Source organism: Oratosquilla oratoria, chromosome 21, assembly GCF_046742065.1.
Source record: "Oratosquilla oratoria isolate Oo_2021 chromosome 21, ASM4674206v1, whole genome shotgun sequence".
Classification (NCBI taxonomy): domain Eukaryota; kingdom Metazoa; phylum Arthropoda; class Malacostraca; order Stomatopoda; family Squillidae; genus Oratosquilla; species Oratosquilla oratoria.
In genome coordinates, this window is record NC_134797.1 from 13,831,966 (window position 1) to 13,854,617 (window position 22,652).

At 43.7% G+C, this 22,652-nt stretch overlaps 1 protein-coding gene across 8 annotated transcripts in view; it reads left to right on the forward strand.

Annotated features, from left to right (window-relative positions):
- Positions 1-22,652, forward strand: part of LOC143036706 (carbohydrate sulfotransferase 11-like) — a 244,713-nt gene that overhangs the window by 194,597 nt on the left and 27,464 nt on the right. For 4 of the 8 annotated variants that reach the window (XM_076204335.1, XM_076204331.1, XM_076204336.1 and 1 more), the window contains 6 exons: positions 1,355-1,452; positions 2,055-2,108; positions 2,616-2,669; positions 2,876-2,929; positions 3,940-4,085; positions 6,889-8,155. The exons of 3 other annotated variants lie outside the window; for them this stretch is intronic. In XM_076204335.1, the coding sequence (XP_076060450.1) occupies positions 2,084-2,108; positions 2,616-2,669; positions 2,876-2,929; positions 3,940-4,085; positions 6,889-7,578 (969 nt within the window). In that variant the 5' untranslated portion in view covers positions 1,355-1,452; positions 2,055-2,083 and the 3' untranslated portion in view covers positions 7,579-8,155. Of the gene's footprint in view, positions 1-1,354; positions 1,453-2,054; positions 2,109-2,615; positions 2,670-2,875; positions 2,930-3,939; positions 4,086-6,888; positions 8,156-22,652 lie in introns of those variants that run through there. One more of the 8 variants, XM_076204337.1, reaches the window with a different exon arrangement.

Genomic DNA, 22,652 nt, shown 5'->3' on the forward strand with positions numbered 1-22,652 from the left:
CGACTGTCACTCGATTGTCTACCTCCACCCTCTTTCCTCTATTCTGTTACATGTGATACTAAATACTGTAGGAGAGAGGCCAAACGCAGAGTATGGGATCCAATATATTTAACGTTTCGCCCAGCAGGGCTTCTTCAGAAATAACACAGTTGAGAAACATCTTACTCCTTATATAGCCCGAGCTTGCGGGGAGAAACAAACATAAAAACGGTATACACACAATTTGCGTAAACACTAAATACTTAAAAGGTGTCCACTTCCTCGCGCCTTTAAGACCCACCTCCTGCTTATTACCACCCTCACTCCTCGTTCACCTCATCACCTTACTTTCACTTACATTTACTTTCAAATTTCTTTTCCCGCATACCTTCTTGAGCTCTGTCATTGCCTTAGAGCCTTCTCTAACCCCAGCCACAATCGCACCGTCATCAGCAAACAACGATTGGCTCGCCTTCCACTTCCTTCCACTCGTGAACCATTTCCAATTCAATGCCAATCACCTCCATATTTACCTCCCATAACACTCCATCCCATCAACATCAACATCCTATCAAGAGTAGAACTCATAATCTATAAAACTATATGAAGACTAGTATTAACATATGGCTCAGAGACCTGGACACTAGCAACGGGAACAAAGAGTAAGCTACAACTAACAGAGATGAGTGTTGCTTTTATAAAGGAAGCAACAAGAAGAGATTACTTAAATGTTTATATGATATCAAGGATGATCTGGTCACCAAACCAGTATTAGATTTTGTAGAAAGGATTAAACTGAGATAGTATGGGCACGTCATGAGGATGGATCAAGAAAGTTATCCTGCTAAATATTTTCGATGGAAGCCGAGAAGGAAGAGGCCGGTAGGCAGACCCAGAAAGAGATGGAGGGATGGAGTGAGGGAAGCAATTGAAGCGAAAGGATCAACAATAGACTGTGGGAGAAGAACTTTACGATGACCGTACCTGGTGGAGAAGTTTCGTGAGGTACCACAACTGACAATGCATTGGCCCAACCTGGTATATATATATGTTGAGAAAGGTGAGAACACCCCCCATCCACGTGCACATTGAACAACCATGGTGATAGAATACAACCCTGGTGCAGACCCACTACTACCACCATAAGGGGATCAATAAGAGGCATTCAAAGAAATAGTAAAGGACGGTTTCAAGGAAACAGCATAAAGGAAGGACAGCTGTATTATATAAGTATCATAATTCTTCTGAGTTGGAATTTTACTCAAACATAGACAAATAATGCATGGCTTCGGTTTGTAGGGGCACCCCAAAACAGTCATTAAAGTATTGTCTGCATGTTACCATGCAGTCAGTACCCCAGTATATTTTCTTACAGACACCCATGGAAAAGGCTGCGCTACGTTCTCCAGGTCTTCCTCCTTGCCACCTTCTTCCTCTGTCTCTTCTACGCCCTCTTACCTTCACGTCAAGTCTGTGAGTATCCCCATCTTAAAGTCCTTGTTAACAGGGTGCCTAGTAGGTTCAGATGGTGTTGACATACGAACAGAGTAAGACGGTGGAGAGCGATTCGTGTGTAGGGAAAGAAATTGTATTAGTCTTTAAACCTAGGGTTCATTAGGGGTAGTAACGATCTAGGCTACATTTTTTTTTTTTTTTTGGGGGGGGGGAGGGGCACCAACACTTTTCTGGTTGGTCACAACCAAGTTCATGAAGAGGTTTAAACAAGATTTAACCTTTATTAGACAAAGTTAGACAAGCATTATCCCTGTCCTCCGCCACATTCCCCTCTTACACACATTTAACAACCTCACTAGCCTCACAAAGTTTAATAGTGTTGAACGAGGTTAAACAAAGTTTAGCCTGTTGATGAATGTTAAACTCTTACTTTCAGAATCTAAGGCCACTTATTTCACGGGTTTTGTCTATCATTTTGAGCATATTAACTTGTACACTTTTTCTTCAAAAATTATTTTGTAAGGAGGCACCGTCTTAGCCCTGCCTGACTAGAGGAATTCATGACATTAAACCGAATCATTATTGGAAAAGTATTAACCGGGATTAATCTCTTTCTGTAGACATACTAGAGGACAAACAAGGAGATAGCATGTACATCCGCCAGCAGAAAAAAGGTAATTTTGCAAATTGTCAAGAGTCTAGATGTAAATCAAATCTAGCTGTTGTTGTTTCCAACTTTGCTTTTACACTCTATCCGATAGGTAGGTAGGTAGGTAGGGGTGTGTGTGTGTGTGTGTGTGTGTGCGTGCGCGCGCGTGCGTGCGTGCGTGTGTGTGTGTGTGTGTGTGTGTGTGTGTGTGTGCGCGCGCGTGTGTGTGCGCGCGTGTGTGCGTGCGTGCGTGCGCGTGTGTGCGTGTGTTTTGTGGGGTTAGTTTTTGGTATTAGTTATAGTCCTATGCCTACGAACATCATCTAATTTCTATCTAACCATTTAAAATCTAGACGAGGTATTTACAAGGCATTTCCATACCTACGTTTTTACATTTTAAGTGAATATAACATTTGGTTTGATAGGCTAGTAAGCAAGTCTGTGCTGCGTGAACCCATTCTATACTGTATAAGCAATATATATTTCCCTTTTTATTGAATAAATCTAATTCTGTAATATTTCTTTTACGTAGATCTGATGCAGGGCATATCAAAAAACCTTACTGAAAATTATTGGAATAAAGCAGGTAATACTTCAACATTTCTTTTGATACACTTTTGTGCCAGAATACTTATTTTTTCTGCTTATCATCGTCTATAAATATCATGATAAGTATCGCTCGATTTCAAAGAAACTCATGAAAACTTGGTTGATTCTTCTATGTCTCTGTGCATGTAGTCCCTGTTCTCACTAATGGCACATGACTATTACTATTTCTGTCTCTATTTACAGATATGAAGGGAGAGAAATTACTGCAAAAGAGCAAAGAATTGAAGTTTGACGAAGGTACTCTATTTTCCGAGAGACAGTTAAGAATCAATACATCTCGGTCTTTCTGATATTCGAAGGAAAATTTTCTCCTGTAACTGTATAATAACGTAAATAATTTTAAAAAATGGGGGTTGAAAATACCTCATCAGATATTAAAGATATTGGTATATTACATTATTTCTATTTATTTGTTTATTTATTAAGAATTTTAATTTTGTTTATACTTGGAAATAGAAAAGTAATTCATTTGTGCTAAGAAATAACGTGTACAGTTAAGGACAAGGATCGTGCGTTCACTCTATAGTCACTTTCATAGATTCGAAATAAAGTAAAACAGAATAAAACTTAAAAAGATTTGGTGTACTAATGTAATTCTAAGAAGTTTCACTTCAGCAGTAAGAAGCTCCCCTCGCCTAAACATGCTATAACTTCTGTTACAGACAGAAGTGGTCATAAGATACAGCGATCCCTGCGGACAACGATGTCATACGTTTTGTCCAAGTCTATGTAGACCCTGTTCACATTTGCGGTTTCAACCGCAGCGATTCAATTACAATTAAGTCAATGGAGGCGTTCGCACATAACCACGCGGTTTTTCTTCGACTATGCGGTACCGCCGCGTAGTGTGAAGAGGGTCATACTGCTTGCACCCGCATAAATTGTTAACAGCAGTTTGAGAACAGATGCATGAACTTTGATCCACGACTGTGCATCGCCCATATACGTTGTTTCGGAGTCCATAGATAGTCCTTTCATCTAAACTTCTTCTGCCGTCATATGGTAGAAGACCATACTTAGTTTCCTTGCTTTGCTTCATAAAATCTTACAAAGGATTACAAAGGCGGAGCATGCCGACAGGAGACCTTTTGGTCCATATCTAGGTCGGATGCGAAAAAAAATCATAATGATAATAAAATAAAAAATAAAAAATACAATAATATAAATAACACAGGTATTTTTGCTCTCCGCCACAGGGGGTGATCAAGTGTCAAATGTCCTCATACAAGACAATTTCGCCCCTGCAGAGCCCAAGAGACGCAGCGATGAGCTGAGGGCAACATTGAAGAGAATCTGTGCCCTCCTGAACATCAGTAGACCTGTTGATGACTATCAACTCAATCACATGCATGTTGACGACGAAAACCAAGTGTTGTACTGTTATGTGCCAAAGGTATGATTCGTACTCGAAAACCCGATTGTTGGCGGAGTGCACGAAATGTGGCAACAGTGGGTTTGTTTATAGTTTGGGTCATGCAGTTATTTTTCATGTTAACAAGGACATGAGTGGCATTATTCCATTAATTACTTCATTATCTGTCAACTTTGGACTGTCGACAGTATTTTTTAAATGCGACGACTTGCGATTGTTTAGCCCCATCATGTCAGGTAAAGAAAACGGTGGTGCCACATCGTATAAAAAGCGTCATCCTCTATAGCCCTCATACATGGACCGTTAACTGGATACATGAAGTGTGGCATAATAAACGTGTTACGTTCATCTTCATGATCTGTAAACAAAATATTTCCATGCCTCGTGAATCAGGCCAGTATATCCTGTAGCAACCACGTATATTTGTTATATTCACACAAGACATAGAATATGATGTCATTATTTATGCAGGACTAAGATTCGAATCTTCAAAGCACTTGTGCCCCCTGTCTTACTGTACGGCTGTGAGACATGGATAGTGAAAGCTGACTTGAAAAGGCGTCTTGATAGATGTCTTTGATACTAGGTGCTTTCGAACAATCATGTGATATCGCTGAAATGACTTCATATCAAACCAGAGACTATACTGAGACTCAATATAGACCAGTTACCAGCATAATTCGTGAACGTCAACACCAGTTACATGGGCATGTGGCACGTCCCGCTGGTGATGGTCCTACTCAAAGGGTTTTCTCCACAAGAATTAATCCTTGCTAGAGAAGACGAAGGGGACGCCCACAGAATTGATGGTTGAAGGGGCAAGTTGATGGAACCTGTGGAGAGTTGTTTGGAGTGGAAAGGGTGGGTATCCGCATGGGAGTTTGCCCGAATAGACCGTGGGCATTGGCGCTGGAGTGAGTGAAGCAAAGTGTCTCCTGCCGTATGCCCCAATTGATGATGATGATGACATAAGACAAATTTTTCTTATCTTCAAACTACTTCGTCCGGTGTTCCACAATTACAAGGGGGATATCTTTCAATTTATCTGCACAGCTTTAGATAGTAATTGGCCAAAGCAAACTATTGATTTTGAGTAAATTAAAACACAGGCCCACGCCCAGGCACATGCACACGCGCACGCACACACACACACGCGCGCGCGCGCACACACACACACACACACACACACACACACACACACACACACACACACACACACACACACACACACACACACACACACACACACACACACACACACAATCTCACACACACACACACACACACAATCTCACACACACAATCTCACACACACACAATCTCTCACACACAATCTCACACAATCTCACACACACAATCTCACACACACAATCTCACACACACAATCTCACACAAATTTCACACACACACAATCCCTCACACACACAATCCCTCACACACACACACACACACACACACACACACACACACACACACACACACGCACGCACGCACACACGCACACGTACACGCACACACACACTTTGTGGGAGGTGGGAAGGGACAGATCTTAGAGAAAGGAAAATGAAAAGTAATCGAAGAAGACAGCCAGCATTAGGAAGTAAGAAAATCGACAGGTCTAACCAATGTTACATTGATGACAGGTGAAGTGGGAATTATAGGATAATCATGGAGGATCTTCAGAAGGGGGGCGGATGAAACTGGCAGACTGGCAGGGCACTCGTTAACAGAAATCTGTGCTATAAAAGAACGTTTATGAACTCGAGGTACAACTTTCAGATCATGCAGGAAAAGTGTATGACAGTACAAAAAAAAATATTGAGAACAGAAATGAAAATGAGTAAAGAACAGGGAGGAATAGGGTAAAATTGTATGATTCATGCGAAGCGTCTAGAAACAGACGGGCATTCCCGCCACTTTTACTGGTTTCGAGTTTAGCACGGATATAATTATAGAGAGGCATCTTATACCTTCCACGATCGAAACCAGTAAACCAGTAACAGTGGTGGGGATGCCCTTCTGTTGCTGGACACCTAAAGCAAGTATATGGGAAAGTAAAGTGCAACTAATAGGTTTAGAGACTACACAGGAGGGGTGAAGAGTTGAAGATGATGAGTGTAGTGAAGAACAGAGTGAGCAGGAGGAGTTCAAGGCCGAAAAGGATTAGAGTTAGGGATATGTAATGTTACCGTAGTTGTTCAACACACGAATGACCTTGAAGGGCCGACGACTGGTACCAACTTGTGGGACTCCTGCAAAATGGACGCCAGAAAGATTGATCTTCCTGTCGCCCATCTTAAGAACTCAACAACTTTGCCTCCATTTGAAGGTGCAACCCTGAGGGACTTGCTTCGGTCCCTTAACTGGGCCAGAGAGCTCTTTCTGTCAATTATATTTCATTAGCTTTTTCACAGAAAAAACAGACAACCGGCTATTGATCCCCTCCAACTTTTATAAGCCGGTAACATAGAAACCCTTACACCAGAACAGCACAGGTAACAGTTCAGCATTTTTTCCATGAGATCTTTTGGGCGAGAGGTATGAGGAAAAAGTGTTGACAGCCACTGTGGGGCTACTGTTTCTAGATTATGGAACTCAAGGTAACAGTCATAATATGCTTTTTTATAACTTAAAATGAGAGTACATAAAAGGTTAGCTTTGTAGGGTGATAAACCACATTTGAAATAAATTCCTTTTTGGAAGCATGGAACGGGTAGCAAAAGGGTCAGCCAAAAATACTTAGGGGGGGAAAGAGGAGTCAAAGAGGTTATTGAAAGATGATGATGCAAAACTTGCAACGTAATGAAATTTCTCTTCTCACTAGGTGGCCTGTACGAGCTGGAAACGCATTTGGATGAAACTGATCGGCGTGGTCGAACCCACCACGAACATCAGCACCATCGACAGGTTCCGAGTTCACACATCATTGCCCACTCTACTCTTCCCAGAGTACGAGAACTGGACCAAGGACATCCTGAAGACTTACAAGAAGTTCATGTTCACGAGGCACCCTTTCGACCGGGTATTATCGGCCTTTAAGGACAAGTTAGAGAGCGAAGACAAAAAGAGTGGGTACAATTTCCACGACGAGATTGGGACAAAGATAGAGAAGAGGTACAGGGGTCATGAGATGGCGAAAGGACACAACGTAACCTTCTCAGAGTTCATTCGATTCATATCGGAACCTGGCTATGGTACATTTGAACAGAGGAATGAACACTGGCTCTCAGTACACGAAGTCTGCAATCCGTGCACTGTAGACTACGACTTTATTGGTAAATATGAGACCCTTAAGGAAGACTCGGAGTACGTTCTTAAGTGGATGGGGATTAGCGACCTCATCGGGCCATTCCCGTCCTCAGATAGGCCTTTCCATGCTCATCGTTATAAGAAAGACTATTTTGATCAACTCGGCCATGACGAAAAGGTGGCATTCTTTTCTAAGTATTTGGTGGATTTTCTTGCCTTCGATTACAATTTTTTTGAGGCAATGCCCCAGTTTTTACAAAACTGAATGAAGTTCTTATGGAGAAAAATGGTATGTTGTCAAATAATTTCTATCAATAGTGTTTGTGGATTTTCTCGCCTACCAGGCAGTAGAATATTGACATGTAAATATATATGTTTACGCATGAAAATATATGGTACCATATTTCCTTGAAATCCTAAAATGTATTCATTAGATGGGGGAAGTTACCTTGGTTGAGAATTCCTGACCTTGTATATCATTCTTCAGCAAGTCGCTATTTCCTACGAAGATCATTTCGTATCAGCCATCAACAAGCTCGACACTTTTTGTGTAAGAATAGACAAATAGTTGTTGTCACCATTCCCTAGACTGTTTGGCCAAACAGTCTTGTCTCCCAGAGGAACGCCACGGCTGGAACGAGGTTTTCCCTGAAGTCATTTATAGTGTATATTGTATTATTGGCTTGTGTGATTGTGTACAATACAGTCTTCCATAATGTGTTGTATAGTATGGAGTGAAGCGTTACATCCTTGCCAGTTGTCTGCAATGCTGTCATCCAACCTCTTCCGGTAACTTAGAGGGGGTTTACACGGTCTAACGGTTCGTCGAACGCGGTTCGACAGACACGTGTTTAAAGTGATGTGTGAACGGTTGTAGGTCAAAATGCCGACGGACATAATGTCGACGGACATAACGTCGACGGACATAATGTCGACGGACATAACGTCGACGGACATAATGTCGACGGACATAATGTCGATGGACAAAGTGCCGACATTTGTTCCAGTAGGACAAAATGCCGACGACGACTTTTATTAGTTATTTATTTAGTGAGATGATGCCAGTTGTTAATGCAGGAACTAAGTCATTTTTGCCACCAATTTTATACCTCTCTCCCTATATTTCACCTCTCATTCATTCATAATAATACAGGTTAAAATGGTAGTTCCAAAATAAACAAACTTGACAGTCTATTGATTCTAATGAATCACAAGATGGCTCAGTTGTAGAGCTACAAATTTATTAAAAACAATATAATCAATTAAAAAGTGTTACAGAAGATATAATGAACGCACAATTTACCAATTAGAAACAACATAATTCTAAAAAGCTTTACAAGTTATGAGCAACTGCTCTTAAAAAATGTATCCCTTGGCAAAGCCCCACACACATCTAGTGAAATGTTTGCTGTAGCGTTGTGAATTATATTTGAGGGAATATCATCCGTCTGCATACCGGCCATACCTTTTATTTTGTTTTGGATTTTTAGAACATCACATCTGAGACTATCAGGCTGATGAGAAAGGGTTGCAAAAGAAAGTACAGTATCGTTAGAAGTTATTTGTCCACCACAATAGCCACGTCTTTCACATCGCCATAAGATCTTATCTTCCTTTCGCTTTACGTATGCATAGCCTTCGTAAAGAAGTTTCTTGTCGCCTTTGTTCGTTTTTATTATCTCCATTATAGCGATGGGCTGGCTGAAAAAAAAAATCTCTCTACTACTTGAACAAACATGGGTAGAACAAATAAGCTATTCAGCAAATCACTAATTGGCTCAAGCAAATTGTCTCTGATAGCCCCTACGGGGCGATGACCGGTTGTTTATGCTATAATTCTACGGTGCCCGTATTCACATCAAAGCTATTTCATTCTCTCTTGGTTATAAACTGGACTCGTAACATTATTATTATTATTATCATATTTCTCGACATTATGTCCATCGACATTATGTCCGTCGACATTTTGTCCTACTTGAACAAATGTCGGCACTTTGTCCATCGACATTTTGTCCATCGACATTATGTCCGTCTACATTATGTCCATCGGCATTTTGTCTGCATACCGTGTGAACGGAGTATTTGGGGTTTAACCAACGTGTTCGACAACCAAATACCCCGTTCACACATCACTTTAAACACGTGTCTGTCGAACCGCGTTCGACGAACCGTTAGACCGTGTAAACCCCATCTTAGAAAGGGTGGATGTATGGTGGTCGCATCGCAGTCTAGCCTGGTGGACTATCTCCTTTCGGGGAGACATGATTCAGAGGAATGGATATTAGGAGTCTGGCATGCAGTAATGTATAGATAACCAAATAGGTCCTGGTATATCTTCGTCGTGGGACCACCACTCCCAACTCTAAGAGTTGGGGAGCCAACCAGCCACAACATACCCCTGTCACCGGCTCTAATGCAGGTGGAACCGATCCCTTAGGCAAATAGCTGAGGAGAGTGGTGTAGAGAAAAATCCAGGATGTCGCGGAAGCACTCTTATTCTCTTAAGTTTGAACAGAGTCTTATAAAGAAGACTGTCGAAACGTAGGAGAATTCTTTTGCAAAATACTGGATTTTTCTTTACACCACTCTCCTCAAGCTTGATACTATTGAAAAGTCACTGTATGATAATTAGAATCGGCTGGCAATCTGCCTCTTTGGTCATTATTCCTATTGACTCAAATCAACAAAATTTAATAAGATAACTGTTCCACAAGCAAAATGAGGTGAACTTGATAGAATTTTTTCTGCTGGTTTCAAATATGTTTTCAGAAATTTACTATCAGGCATAGTTTTTGTGTGATAACATATTAAATTCTAAGCAATTATAACTAATACATGAGGCTGATATTTCAATGAAACTTACCTTTGAAATGTACAAATGTATGATTTTCAAGTGTATTTTACTTCTGGGAGATTCCTTTTTAGTGCCCAACTGTAATAAGCCAACATTGAAGAGCTCCACTTCCCTTGATACCGGGTTTCCATGTTCAGAATGTCCTGGTGAAACCTCTCACCGTGCTCGTCACTGACGGCGCCAAGATTTGCAATGAAAAAGTCCAAGTGAGAATCTAGGAAGTGGATTTTTAGGCTCATATTGCATCACAAGGCCTTGTAGGATGTCTGTGGCTCTTTACGATTTCAGAACAGTTATTTGCTTTGTGATTTCCCAAAAACTCTGCGCAAACTTTCTTAAATGACAGTCATGCAGCTTTTTCTAGGTCATTTAGCTCTTCATCAAAATTCTGGTCTCTCATCAGCTCCCTAATATATGGTCCAACAAAAATACCTTCTTTGATTTTTTGCGTCACTTACTCTAAGAAACTTGTTTTTCAAATATGTGAATTCCTTGCCAGTTCTATACATATCTTTTACAAAAAGAATTAATCAACCCTTGCTTAATATGCAAAGAAGGCAGATAATTTTTTTTTTTTAATCAACAAGAGGAGGATTCACAACATTATATCTCCTGAAGTCAGAGATCGTTTCGGCCACATATTCTTTTCATAATGATTTTTCCTATTCCGACTGTCCCACTCACAGAAAAAGCAACAAAACTTTGTTTAACCCAGCTGCATTCCAAGTAAGAGTACCACAACCTTTAGGTCACCACAGATATTCCATTTATGTTTTTCATACTTAATTTTTTGCAATTGAAGCTTCATACTATCATACGTTTCCTTCATGTTAGCTGCATGGGCCAGAGGAACAGAAGGAAACTTGTTTCCATTGTGGAGCAAAACAGCTTTCAGGCTCACTTTTAAAGAGTCAATAAACAAGAGCCTTTCCTGTTATATTTATGGTTAAGTTCCTCCATAACAGAATGTACATCATTACAAAACACACCATCCTCAAGTGAGAAAAACTGTTCAAAATCACAATGTTGCTTACGATAAAAATTATGGATTCTTTCTGGCGAAGATTCCAGTCCGTTAACCTACAAGCAAGAAATTCAGATTGTACTTTTTTTTTTTTTTTTTTTTTGGGGGGGGGGGGCAAGTTTAAATCCCGCACAAGATCATTCAGATCTCGCGGACTTAATAAAGGTGGTTTACTTGAAGAACAAATTGGCTGAAAGTGCATGTCTTTTGTTTTTTTCCACAACCTCCTCACTTGACTCGTCATCTTTTAGTTCCATTTGTTTTGGAGGGTCATGTACAGGAAATCAACACACTCAAATTGACTATAGAAAAGTCTTTTTTTAAATGCAACAAAATGAGTGTTCCCCAGTGTAATAAATTAAGATATTTTACAATATGCTTGTATGTTGATGTTATACCTTTTATAGTTGGGATAGCAAAAGGTATATGGCGTGAATTTTTCGTCCATGCAGTGAGAAACATGACACAGGTTAAACAACACACATGAGGGGCCCAGCTTTTATCCTGGTCCCCCACTTTGCAGACAAAATAATGTTCATAGTATTTTTTAATCAATGACGTGAAACACCGTCTCTGTGACTTGAATGTTAATACACCGCAAATAAAGTAAAATTTGTCTGGGTGGTTTATACAGTTTCTTGGTATTGTGAAGGTGAATGGTGGGTATGCTACTGTACAATATCACATATTGCCACACAAATGCGCACTACACAACCTCACACCAACCCTTCAAACACAGTACTACCAAACGTTTAACTATCTCACGCAGTGTTGCTAAACTCGGTGTTGCCAATCGCTTGACTGAAATTTATCCAACGTGTAACACGTAACGTAACACACCGTGAAGCACAAAAAACTGTGGGTGATGGAAAAAAAATATTTTTGGATTCTGCATTCAAAAACATACATGATACAACTACTGTTTTCCTTGGGACAAATTCTTTGACCAGTGTAATCTGACACTTGAAAAATGAGCAATATCTGGGGAGAAACTGCAGATGCGTGATGAATCTGTAAATAATTTGGTAATAATGTGCTACAGATACTTAGAGAAATTTGACTAAATAATCTAACACAATAAGCCTTAGAAGGTGCTGAGAGATCTTGGGAATATCTACAGCTTGTACTCTTGATAGATTTACTACCACATAGGTTTACATTTCGTAACTTGGTTGAAAATGTGCAGACTTGATGGTCCAATGCAGGACCACCAGCCTCTTCCTGATTCTACGATACAGCATCTGTACCTCACCAAGGTGTTTTGATCCGTCTTAGTAAGTTTGTTAAATGGAGTGAACTCCATATAAAGTGTCAAGCTTGCTGGAATACTTGTTTGTGAATCTAGTCTGAAACCAATGTATTCATGTAAATCTATGTTGCGAAGAGGGGCTGGAAGACCATAAAAGTGAGATTTGAACGATGAACCCGATTCCGGGTGTCTTGTATTCGAGGTAGTAACGCAATTTGTTGCTTCAATGCATGGAATATAACTTGTGACGTCGTGCGAGATTGTCCATGGTGATAAAGGCGTCGATAATTGGTATGAAAAAACAACAGTAAATTGGTGTCTTCCAGCTCACGTTTTGTCGGAAACTTTCTCCTACTTCGCTTTGGTTACTTGAGGAGTACCATTAGATTTAAACAACTCTTACCCTGGCTGTCAATAAAATATGTCTTATTGATATTTAAAATATTGGCTAGGGTAAGTTCTGCATGATTAAATGACATGTTATTACTAATATCTAGAATTTATATAAACGGGTATTGAAAGACGAGAGAAGGGAAACGTGGGACTTCGAATGTAAGTCGAAACCGGTCGAGTGAAGTATTAAAATCCCAGTAAAGGCACTTTCAAAGTCTTGTTTCCCTTCTCTTCTCTTCCCATACTATTACTAATGTCAGTTAACTATGTCAGATTTGTCTCCTGTATTATATATTCATTATTATAACTGTCCTTTCTGAAACCACCAGGTAGTGTGTTATGCATACCATGACGTTTATTTGTACATGTAGCAATTTTTTAGAAATAGTATTTACCTTTGCCATTAAAGCATAGCCCAGCAGTTTATATTCTATTAATATGTTCTTCTCTTACAGTTTTAGCATCAAGGCAATTTTATTTCTTACTGTAAATTTCATAAATTGGTCCCTCGACTTTCGAGGATGGGCGAAGAGCAGAAGCCGAAGTAATCGTATAGTCCTTTCTTTTGGTCCTCTCGATCGCCAGTTCTTCTTTTTTACGGATGCACTTGGACACGCGTCTTCTTTCGACGTAGCATCCTCGAAGTCCTCTGACATCTCTCAATGTCCCCAATATTTTGTTGGAGAAAATTATTCAGTTTTTTAGTTTCTCTCATGACCTCTACCACCCACTCCAGCAGTTGTACCTCGTCCAATAATGGAAGGGCGGGAACCAACAAAAGATCCAGCTAGGAGGCTTATCCTTCCAGCCAGCAGCGTCACCGCCACCCTCACCCGGACACTTGGGCGTTGCTACATTCAGGTAGTGGGCCAGTCCAGCAGAACTATCAAAGAGCTCTCTAGAAGGAGTGACAGCCAGGACGAGATGTGGAGAAAAAAACGCTGGTGTCTACCGCATACCCTGTGCTGGATGTGATAAAGTATACATTGGCGAGATCTCCCGTGACCTGAAGACCCGGATCCGGGAGCATCGCTACGATTCCCGGAACAACATCACCACCAACGCCTGTGTTATCCACCGGAACACTAACGACCACCTGATGGATTGGGATAACGCAGAACTTCTGTTTAGTGAACCAGACAGGGTGAGGAGAAAATGCCTCGAAGCGGCCGCCTTTCAAAGCTTCAAAACCATTGAGCAGAACAGAGGCATGTTTAACATCGCCCCTCCTATCATCCATCTGTTACCCGCATTAAATAAATGTATGAAATGTCCCCCTTAGTCCACTTCAACAAACTGTCCGAAATGTCCTCCTTTGTCTCCACCAAGTCCCACCCGTCCCCCTCCTCCCCCCTCCCCCTCCACCTACCACCCACCCCTCCCCGATAACCTCTCCCAGTTCCTTCCCTGTTGGCTTATATGTGCTCAGAGTGTGTGTCATGTCTGCACTGTGCAGAAAACCTTGTCATCCTCTCTTCAAATCCAGAAGCTGAAGCAAATGACAAAAACGAAGACAGCTCCAATGAGATATATGCAATCACTTGAGGCGGGTGCCAGCCGCCTGGTACTGGAACACTACTACAAGTATTGCATCCGACCCATTATTGAATATAGAGCACCTGTCCTATCACAGCAGGAAGAATCACTTGAAGTTGCACAAAACAACGCCCTTCGCCTCATCCTAGGTGTTCCCATGTGGACAAGAAAAAGCAATCTGCAGATGGAATCTGGCATACCACCACTGATGGCCAGGATTCAGACCCGGAACTGCACCGCGACAGCCAAGGCTCTGCTGAGCGACAGGGACTCACATCTCAAGACTAAACTTAAGGCTCACCTGGACGCACACCCGGACCTACCACGACCAGACACATACATCGAACACCTAGGAGACCAAATCCGCGCGACAGGCATGGAAGGGCATCTAAAGGCTCTGAAGCCAGACAGAGCATGCCTGAAGTACCGACCTCCAGCCCCGTGGATATCCCCCACAACTGCTTTCAACCACACACAACTACCACACGCAAAGAATCACTGCTCACCAGGGGAACTGAGGGACGCTGCACGAACAGCGATCCAGGCGACGGAGGCCCAGGGTGGGTTTGTCTGCTACACTGACGGCACTGTCGACCCGGAGAACGGCACAGCAGGTGCAGGAGTATACTCCGCAACATACACCGCCGCCTGGCGCACATCAGACCACTGCTCGACTCTACAGACTGAGCTGGTGGCAATGCAAAAAGCTCTGGAGTACTCAAGCCAACTACAGGGGCCGGTAGTCATACACACCGACTCTCTTGCGGTGACACAAGTACTCCAGAAGAAGGACATACCCACCAACATACACATTATCACAACAATACTCTACCTCCTGCAGCTACACAACGAACAAGATCGCCCAGTCATCATCAACTGGATACCCAGCCACATAGGGATACACGGAAACGAACGAGCAGATGAGCTGGCCAAGACAACACGCTACCATCCTCACATAGAAATCAAAGTCCAACCATCAACCACATTAATCAAAAGCTGGGCCAAAGACCACCTACAACGAACAAAGGTAGCCAACCACAGAAGATCGATAAGCTCAGCATCAGCAAGCGCAATGTGGTACGAGAGGGCCACCAAACTGTGCCCTCATCCCGCCACCAAGATCGCCGACAGACGACTCTCCGTGATCATCCACAGGCTCAGGTTGGGGTACAAGTGCTGCTGGGAAATCATCGAACGACAGGAAAGGGAATGCGACCACTGCGGGATGAACACCTCAGAGCCTCTCCTTCACTATCTACTAGAATGCGCTCACACCATCGCCCTGAGAAGAGGTAGACAATTCAACCCCATGGCCCCCGAAGCTTGGAAGACTGGAGCCGACATAGTTTACAACATCACCGAAAACATAGAACGGCTCGCCCACATCCTGGTCGGATACCCTCCGCCCAGATAACTACAAAAACGCCGGAGTAGCTGAACACAGAGCGGCTCAACACTTACAGGCCTCCGAATGGAGAAAGGCCCGTGTGTAGATAAATATCATCTACCGAATCAAAAAAAAAAGTCATGTCTGTACTTGAGAATCAACACAGCGCTCGTAGAGGTCGGACGTCTCTTCAACCAGCTCTCTCAACAAGCTCCAAGGAATCTTCGCCGGCCGGTGGTAGTGGGGAGAGATATCTCCTTGCTGCTGCCGGTCTGGCATGGCCGACCTCTACGCTGACGTCGGCAGGCGGGTTTACACCAAGACAAATACACACATTTCCCAAGTCACGTAAATCTCTGTTTTCAGAGTAGTGCTTGGAAGAAAAGAGGCACACGCACACTTTCTCGCTGGCAAAAGCAGAGGCCCAAACCGTCTCGGAACGCTCAATCTGATCGCAGGCTGGTCGACGGAGAGACTTGGGACACCTCTCTGTCCAACCGGCCCGCAACCTAACGCTGGCCTCTCGCTAACGCTGGTGAGCGAGTTTACATTTCTAACATTTACACACAATTCCCAATCGCGTAATTCTCTGTTTTCAGAGTTGTGATTGGAAGGAAAGAGACCATACAACACCCGCCCGTCTGCCCCTCCCCCGCACTGCCACTGAATCAACTCCTCTGGAATCCAAACCCAACCTGGGGATAAACAGGCAACGCTCGCCCCACCTGTGGCTCATCAGGAACGCGCTCGCCAGCGGTGGCGGCGAGGAGTTATCTCCTTGCCGCTGCCGTTCTGGTTACGGATCTCTTCGTTGACGTCGGCAGGCGGGTGTACACCGCCCGTCTGCCCTCCCTCGCACCGCCACTGGATCAACTCTAAAGGACTTCAAACCCAAAACCTGGGGAAAATCAGGCTACGCTCGCCCCACCTGTGGCTTATCAGGACCGCCTCTACACGCGGGAAGTGAAATCAACTCGCTTCGAACGAACAGTGCCACAACACACGCACAAACATCTACACTTACTTTTTCTTCGACCAAAATTCGCTTCCTTTCTAACTTCTCTACTACTACATCTTCTCATTTCAGTTTACCTCCCACTAAAGATTTTTCAATTTTTCTACCTTTCTATACTACTACGCCTCCTACCATTTTCTAAACTTTCGTTGGTGATCCTAATCCTAACCCCGGCGTCAAGCGCTACCCTCCAAGCTCCCGGTCCACTTCTTCCGAGCCACGACCACCAATAAGCCCCTAATCGCTCGCAATTCGCCCAGTGGCACTAGCCCTCTTTTATACACTACTATCTTTTCATTTTCTTACAGACATTCTTCCCCTCCCACAAAACCCGATCCCGCGCAAGCGAGGTGGTCTTTCCTTGGAATCCAGAATCCAGTACTTGAAAAAGCTGTAACAAGCGAAACGTAGTACCAATAAAGGTTTCGATCTCACAAGGTGTTTATACCCACAACATCCCACATCGCCTTATTGAACACATTCAAGATATGATAATATACGTAAAAATCTCCCTTCTTTTACTCACTCAAACCAATTTTATGAATCAATATTCCCCACTAGCAACTTAACAAATTATCATATCTTAAATTTTGTAATTATGTATGCCAAACCCCACTATCACGACCTTAAACCAAGGTACGAGGACGTACCTCAAAAGGTCAGGGAGGCAATGTAACCATTACTAACCATCACCCACCACGCACGTGATCCACATGCTTGCAACATAGCGAGACTCCCCTCTTGCTTACCTTGCATTTCCCAGAACATACATCTAACGCAGCACATTTCAAGACAAACAAGATATAGATACCCAATGTCACCAGACTAACCTATTAAAATCCTTTATTATAACTGCCCTATTATATTACCCATAAACTAACATATATATAATATACCTAACAACATCCACCAACTATAGGACTAACCCTCATATATAGAACTGGCCCCAATGCATAGAATAGCGAGACTAACGCCTTTAGTTACAACAAACCACTAAACCCCTATATAACCTATAACACCCATGTCACGAACGCCAGAGCTAGGTAGGTCAAGAGCCTACCGTCCAGAGCTAGGGAGACCGAGAGGCTGCCAGCCAATTGTGCCCTAGGTCAAGGCCTGGCACATATTGTTATTCGCCCACAGGGCCCATTTGTAACTTGAAATATTTGTTAACCAGATTGCCTTCATTGTTAATAAATAGAAGAAAACTCCCGTTTTGGAGTTTATCTCGCCCACATTAAGTCCTCCTTATGTAACAACAACCATCCCCCATTCCCCACATCCCCCATTCCCCACATCCCCCATTCCCCACATCCCCCATTCCCCACATCCCCCATTCCCCACATCCCCCATTCCCCACATCCCCCATTCCCCACATCCCCCATTCCCCACATCCCCATTCCCCACATCCCCATTCCCCCCATCCCCCATTCCCCACATCCCCCATTCCCCACATCCCCCATTCCCCACATCCCCCATTCCCCACATCCCCCATTCCCCACATCCCCCATTCCCCCACATCCCCCATCCCCCACATCCCCCATCCCCCACATCCCCCATTCTCCACATCCCCCATTCTCCACATCCCCCACATCACACATCCCCCACATCCCACATCCCCCACACCTCTATATTTCACATCCCCCACATCTCACATCCCCCTACATCTCGCATCCCCCTACATCTCGCATCCCCCTACATCTCGCATCCGCCTACATCTCGCATCCCCCTACATCTCGCATCCCCCTACATCTCGCATCCCCCTACATCTCGCATCCCCCTACATCTCTCATCCCCCCTACATTTCACATCCCCCACATCCCATATCCCCCCACATCCCACCCACCCCCACACACACCACCCGACACACCCTATCCCTCAAAAAATTTAATGTGCACCAGTATGTAAGTGCACAAATGGAGCAAAAGTAATCGACAGCGTGTTAGTCTTTCATTTACTTAGTTGTGAAAGTCTAAACTCTTGGGGAAACTATGAAAAGTGTTTCTAATTAATAAACGAATAATATTACATACTGTATGTAATACATGTTGTTTGCAAATGGTATACACTTGCCAGATTGTTTCATATTGCAAGACTGGTGCATGGTGCATTTGTGTGTGTGTGTGTGTGTGTGTGTGTGTGTGTGTGTGTGTGTGTGTGTGTGTGTGTGTGTGTGTGTGTGTGTGTGTGTGTGTGTCTGTGTGTGTGTGTGTGTGTGTGTGTCTGTGTGTGTGTCTGAATTAGAACATTGCTACTTGCGACGGAGGTCGGCAGCTCGAGCCCTGCCGCCAGTGAGTTGGACCAAGGGCATGGTTCATTGAATTCCACGCTATAAAGTCCTCTGTGAGGGGCACCGTCCTAGCCGCGTAATAGTGTTAATTCGCGACGTTCAGCCTCTTGCGAACACAGGTTTACAGCGATGAGTAATTATTCCAAAGCTTATCTAATCAATCTCCATACATCTTCACCTCTACATACGCACTAATCAACATATGTATCTGCGAGACGAGCATCAGAGAGAATAGTCTCCCTCGCTTTCACCAGTCCCCAAAGCCCATCAACACCCTCACTTCTATCTAGAATGGGAGGGAATGACACTCGCTCTCTGGGCTTGGTCGGATATTTCCATCAACTAAAGTGTTTTTCCTCCTTTCCACATCAGGAGAGCTGCTAAGTAACTGGTGACTGCTACCCTTCTATCACTAATATCAACCAGCAACGTAGAAACTGTCTCACTTATACAACATAGACAACAGTCCAATGTTTCTTCCCAGGGAGATCAATGGGAAGACCCGAGGGTCGTTACCAGCCGCTGTAGGGCTGCGGGTTTCCAGACAATGAAACTTGAGGCAACAATTATTAATTAATTAATGTCCACTACTCTACCTTTCCACTCATGTAGACATACCAGTTTAGGTACACACGCCAGCCCATGTACACACACCTTCACAAGAGAATAAAACTGGAGACAATACGAGGCGTCCAGAAACAGAGGGGCATCGCTCTCACTTTTACTGGTTTAGAGTTCATCACGGATCATGAAAAGCGTAAGCCACCTTTATATGTACCCATACTTTACTCGAAACCAGTGAAACTGGCGGGGATGCCCCTCTGTTTCTGAACAGCTCATATACGCTACCTCGATCTTCACCGACTGGAAACCCGCAGCTCCACAGATGCCAGCAACGGTCCTCGGTCTCTCTCGTAGATCTCTTTGCAGTTTATGTAAATATTAATAGGTTTTCGAGATGGGCATTGAGGGAGATGATTCTCTACGACGTTAATCTCGTAGGACTAGTATCAGGAAGGAGGAGACGAAGATTTTGTGTGGGTCCGTTTCATTTGGCACTTGATTACGATGGCGCGCTTAACGGATTTCATTATGGCTTACATCAAACTGTGCATGTATATGTTTGTGTATATATGTGCTTGTCTATGTACAGTACGTGGCGTTGAGGTTAGAGTTCTCGCCTGCCGCTTGTTGGCGTTGCGTGGCGGGTTGGAGTGAAAGGCGTTCTGGTTTTCTTCTTTATTCTTACCCTAGCCTAGTCTAATCTGATACAACAGCTGCCGGCCAGCCCCGAAGAAACCTTCGGAGGATTTCCAGGATTTCTTAGCTAAGTTATAAATGGCAAAAGGGGCGTTCAAAAGGGCGTTCCTCCTGAAGGAGTGCCCAATAGGAATATGGGGGGAAACGTGGAGAAAGGTCATACAGGAAACCCACAGTCGGAGAATATAAACTTCGAATAAGAAATATTAATATATTTCGGCTATCAACTGTAGCCCTCTTCAGGAAAGTACATAAGACAGAGGACAAAGGGACTTATGTACTTTCCTGAAGAGGGCTACAGTTGATAGCCGAAATATAGGAATCTTCTTTATTCGAAGTTTATTTTCTCCGACTGTGGGTTTCCGGTGTGTCATTTACAAATGTGCTACTACATTTCTGTTTAGAAAATGGAGAAAGGTGTCACTCTTGAGGGTCGCCAACACGAGGGGTTTCGATGTGAAGACCGTTGTAGATGACCTTTGACCCTGTTCTTGCGCGTCGACACGGTTTGTTTAGAATGTCCTGCGAGCGGTGTGATATATGGACCTAGTGGTCTCCTCTCGCTGTCCCGTGCTTGGCTGAGAGACCTTTTGTTGTTTCCTCATGTTGGAGCGAAAGAAATCGTCTGCCGCCTCACATTGGAAAGAAATCGTCCGCTGCCTCACACACTAGGCGGTCCGGGTTCGATTCCCGCCCAGGGCTGCGGGGTGTTACTCCAACTCTCGTGGGCGGGGAGTTGGGTGTGTGTGTGTGTGTGTGTGTGTGTGTGTGTGTGTGTGTGTGTGTGTGTGTGTGTGTGTGTGTGTGTGTGTGTGTGTGTGTGTGTGTGTGTGTGTGTGTGTGTGTGTGTGTGTGTGTGTGTGTGTGTGTGTGTGTGTGTGTGGTGTGTGTGTGTGTGTGTGTGTGTGTGTGTGTGTGTGTGTGTGTGTGTGTGTGTGTGTGTGTGTGTGTGTGTGTGTGTGTGTGTGTGTGTGTGTGTGTGTGTGTGTGTGTGTGTGTGTGTGTGTGTGTGTGTGTGTGTGTGTGTGTAAGGTCACAGTATTACCCATAGATCGGTCATACGAGTTCTCATCCGGGAGGTTGATAACTGTCGATCACGAGTTCAACATATGATCCAAGACCATGGTGAATGTATGAATTTACAGTCACGAGCAATATCAATTTTTTTTCTTTTTTTTTTTCTTTCTCGGGTAGTATTAAACTTAGTTATGTAATTCTCTTCAAGAGACAAAGAAAATATTTGTCAATTAATTTTGATTTCGTATCATAGAAGACTTCTGAATGGGTCAAAATTTTTGCGCGTGACTGTACAAGATGACCCCCCTTCACTCCCCCCCCCCAAAAAAAAACACCCCCCCCCAAAAAAAACACCCCCCACCCCACCCCACCCCTACTCCCCCCCACCCCCCATTAACTCCACAAAGCTAAGCGTGATTAAAAAACAACGTGGTACGTCACTGAAGAAATGAAAGATATTAATGAAATGGAAAAAGTTATCAAGAGAAGAAATGTGCACAGCATTGACCTTCGCTCGCGTCCGAAAAGGTGCGAAATTCTTGCAATAAGGTGAGGGAGCGGATTTTGCGCGGTTTTCAGCGTTTTCGTATAGAGTCCCTGACGTGTTGCCTGGATGCGGAGCCAAACACAGCGTCAGGTTATACGTACTCAGAGCAAACACAAAGCAAATACACATGCACGCACACCAATAAACACGCGCGAACACAACACGCGCGAACACACGCACAAGCACACGCATAAGCACACGCACAAACACACGCACAACCACACGCACAACCACACGCACAACCACACGCACAACCACACGCACAAACACACGCACAACCACACGCACAACCACACACACAAACACACGCACAAACAAGCATACACACACGCATACACACACGCATACACACAAACACACGCACAAACACACGCACAAGCACACGCACAAACACGCGCACAAACAAGCATACACACACGCATACACACACAAACACACGCACAAACACACGCACAAGCACACGCACAAGCACGCACAAGCACACGCACAAACAAGCATACACACGCATACACACGCATTCACACACACAAACACACGCACAAACACACGCACAAACACACAAACACACACACAAACACACGCACAAGCACACGCACAAGCACACGCACAAACACAAGCACACACATAAGCACACGCACAAGCACACGCACAAACACACGCACAAACACACGCACAAACACACGCACAAACAAGTATACACACACGCATACACACACACACAAACACACGCACAAGCACACGCACAAACACACGCACGAACACTGGCA